At 69.8% G+C, this 514-nt stretch overlaps 1 protein-coding gene across 1 annotated transcript in view; it reads left to right on the plus strand.

Moving 5' to 3' along the window:
- The first annotated feature begins 6 nt into the window (after window positions 1-6).
- Window positions 7-514, plus strand: part of LOC119279951 (glycine-rich protein 2-like) — a 1355-nt gene continuing 847 nt past the window's right edge. Inside the window, exon 1 of the mRNA XM_037560999.1 lies at window positions 7-514. Coding sequence (XP_037416896.1) covers window positions 54-514 — 461 coding nt within the window. The 5' untranslated portion in view covers window positions 7-53.

Here is a 514-nt window from a genome sequence, read left to right on the forward strand (position 1 = left end):
ATCTAGGGTTTCCTGCTAGGGTTTTAGTCCTTCGTTTCCAGCGGCGGCGCAAGATGGGTGAGAGAGTGAAGGGAACCGTGAAGTGGTTCAACGTCACCAAGGGGTTCGGATTCATCTCCCCGGAGGACGGCAGCGAGGACCTCTTCGTCCACCAGTCCGCCATCAAGGCCGACGGCTACCGCAGCCTCAACGAGAACGACGTCGTCGAGTTTGAGGTCATCACCGGCGACGACGGCCGAACCAAGGCCGCCGACGTCACCGCACCAGGAGGAGGTGCGCTCGCCGGCGGCTCCCGCCCTGGCGACGGCGGTGGTGACCGCGGGGGTCGCGGCGGGGGTGGCTACGGTGGAGGCGGCTACGGCGGCGGCGGCGGCGGCTACGGTGGTGGTGGCGGCGGCTACGGCAGCGGTGGCGGCAGCTACGGCGGCGGTGGCGGCTATGGAGGTGGTGGCGGCGGCGGCCGCTACGGAGGAGGCGGCGGCGGCGGCCGTGAGTGCTACAAGTGCGGCGAGGA

This window comes from Triticum dicoccoides, chromosome 1A (assembly GCF_002162155.2).
Source record: "Triticum dicoccoides isolate Atlit2015 ecotype Zavitan chromosome 1A, WEW_v2.0, whole genome shotgun sequence".
NCBI classification, from domain to species: Eukaryota; Viridiplantae; Streptophyta; class Magnoliopsida; order Poales; family Poaceae; genus Triticum; species Triticum dicoccoides.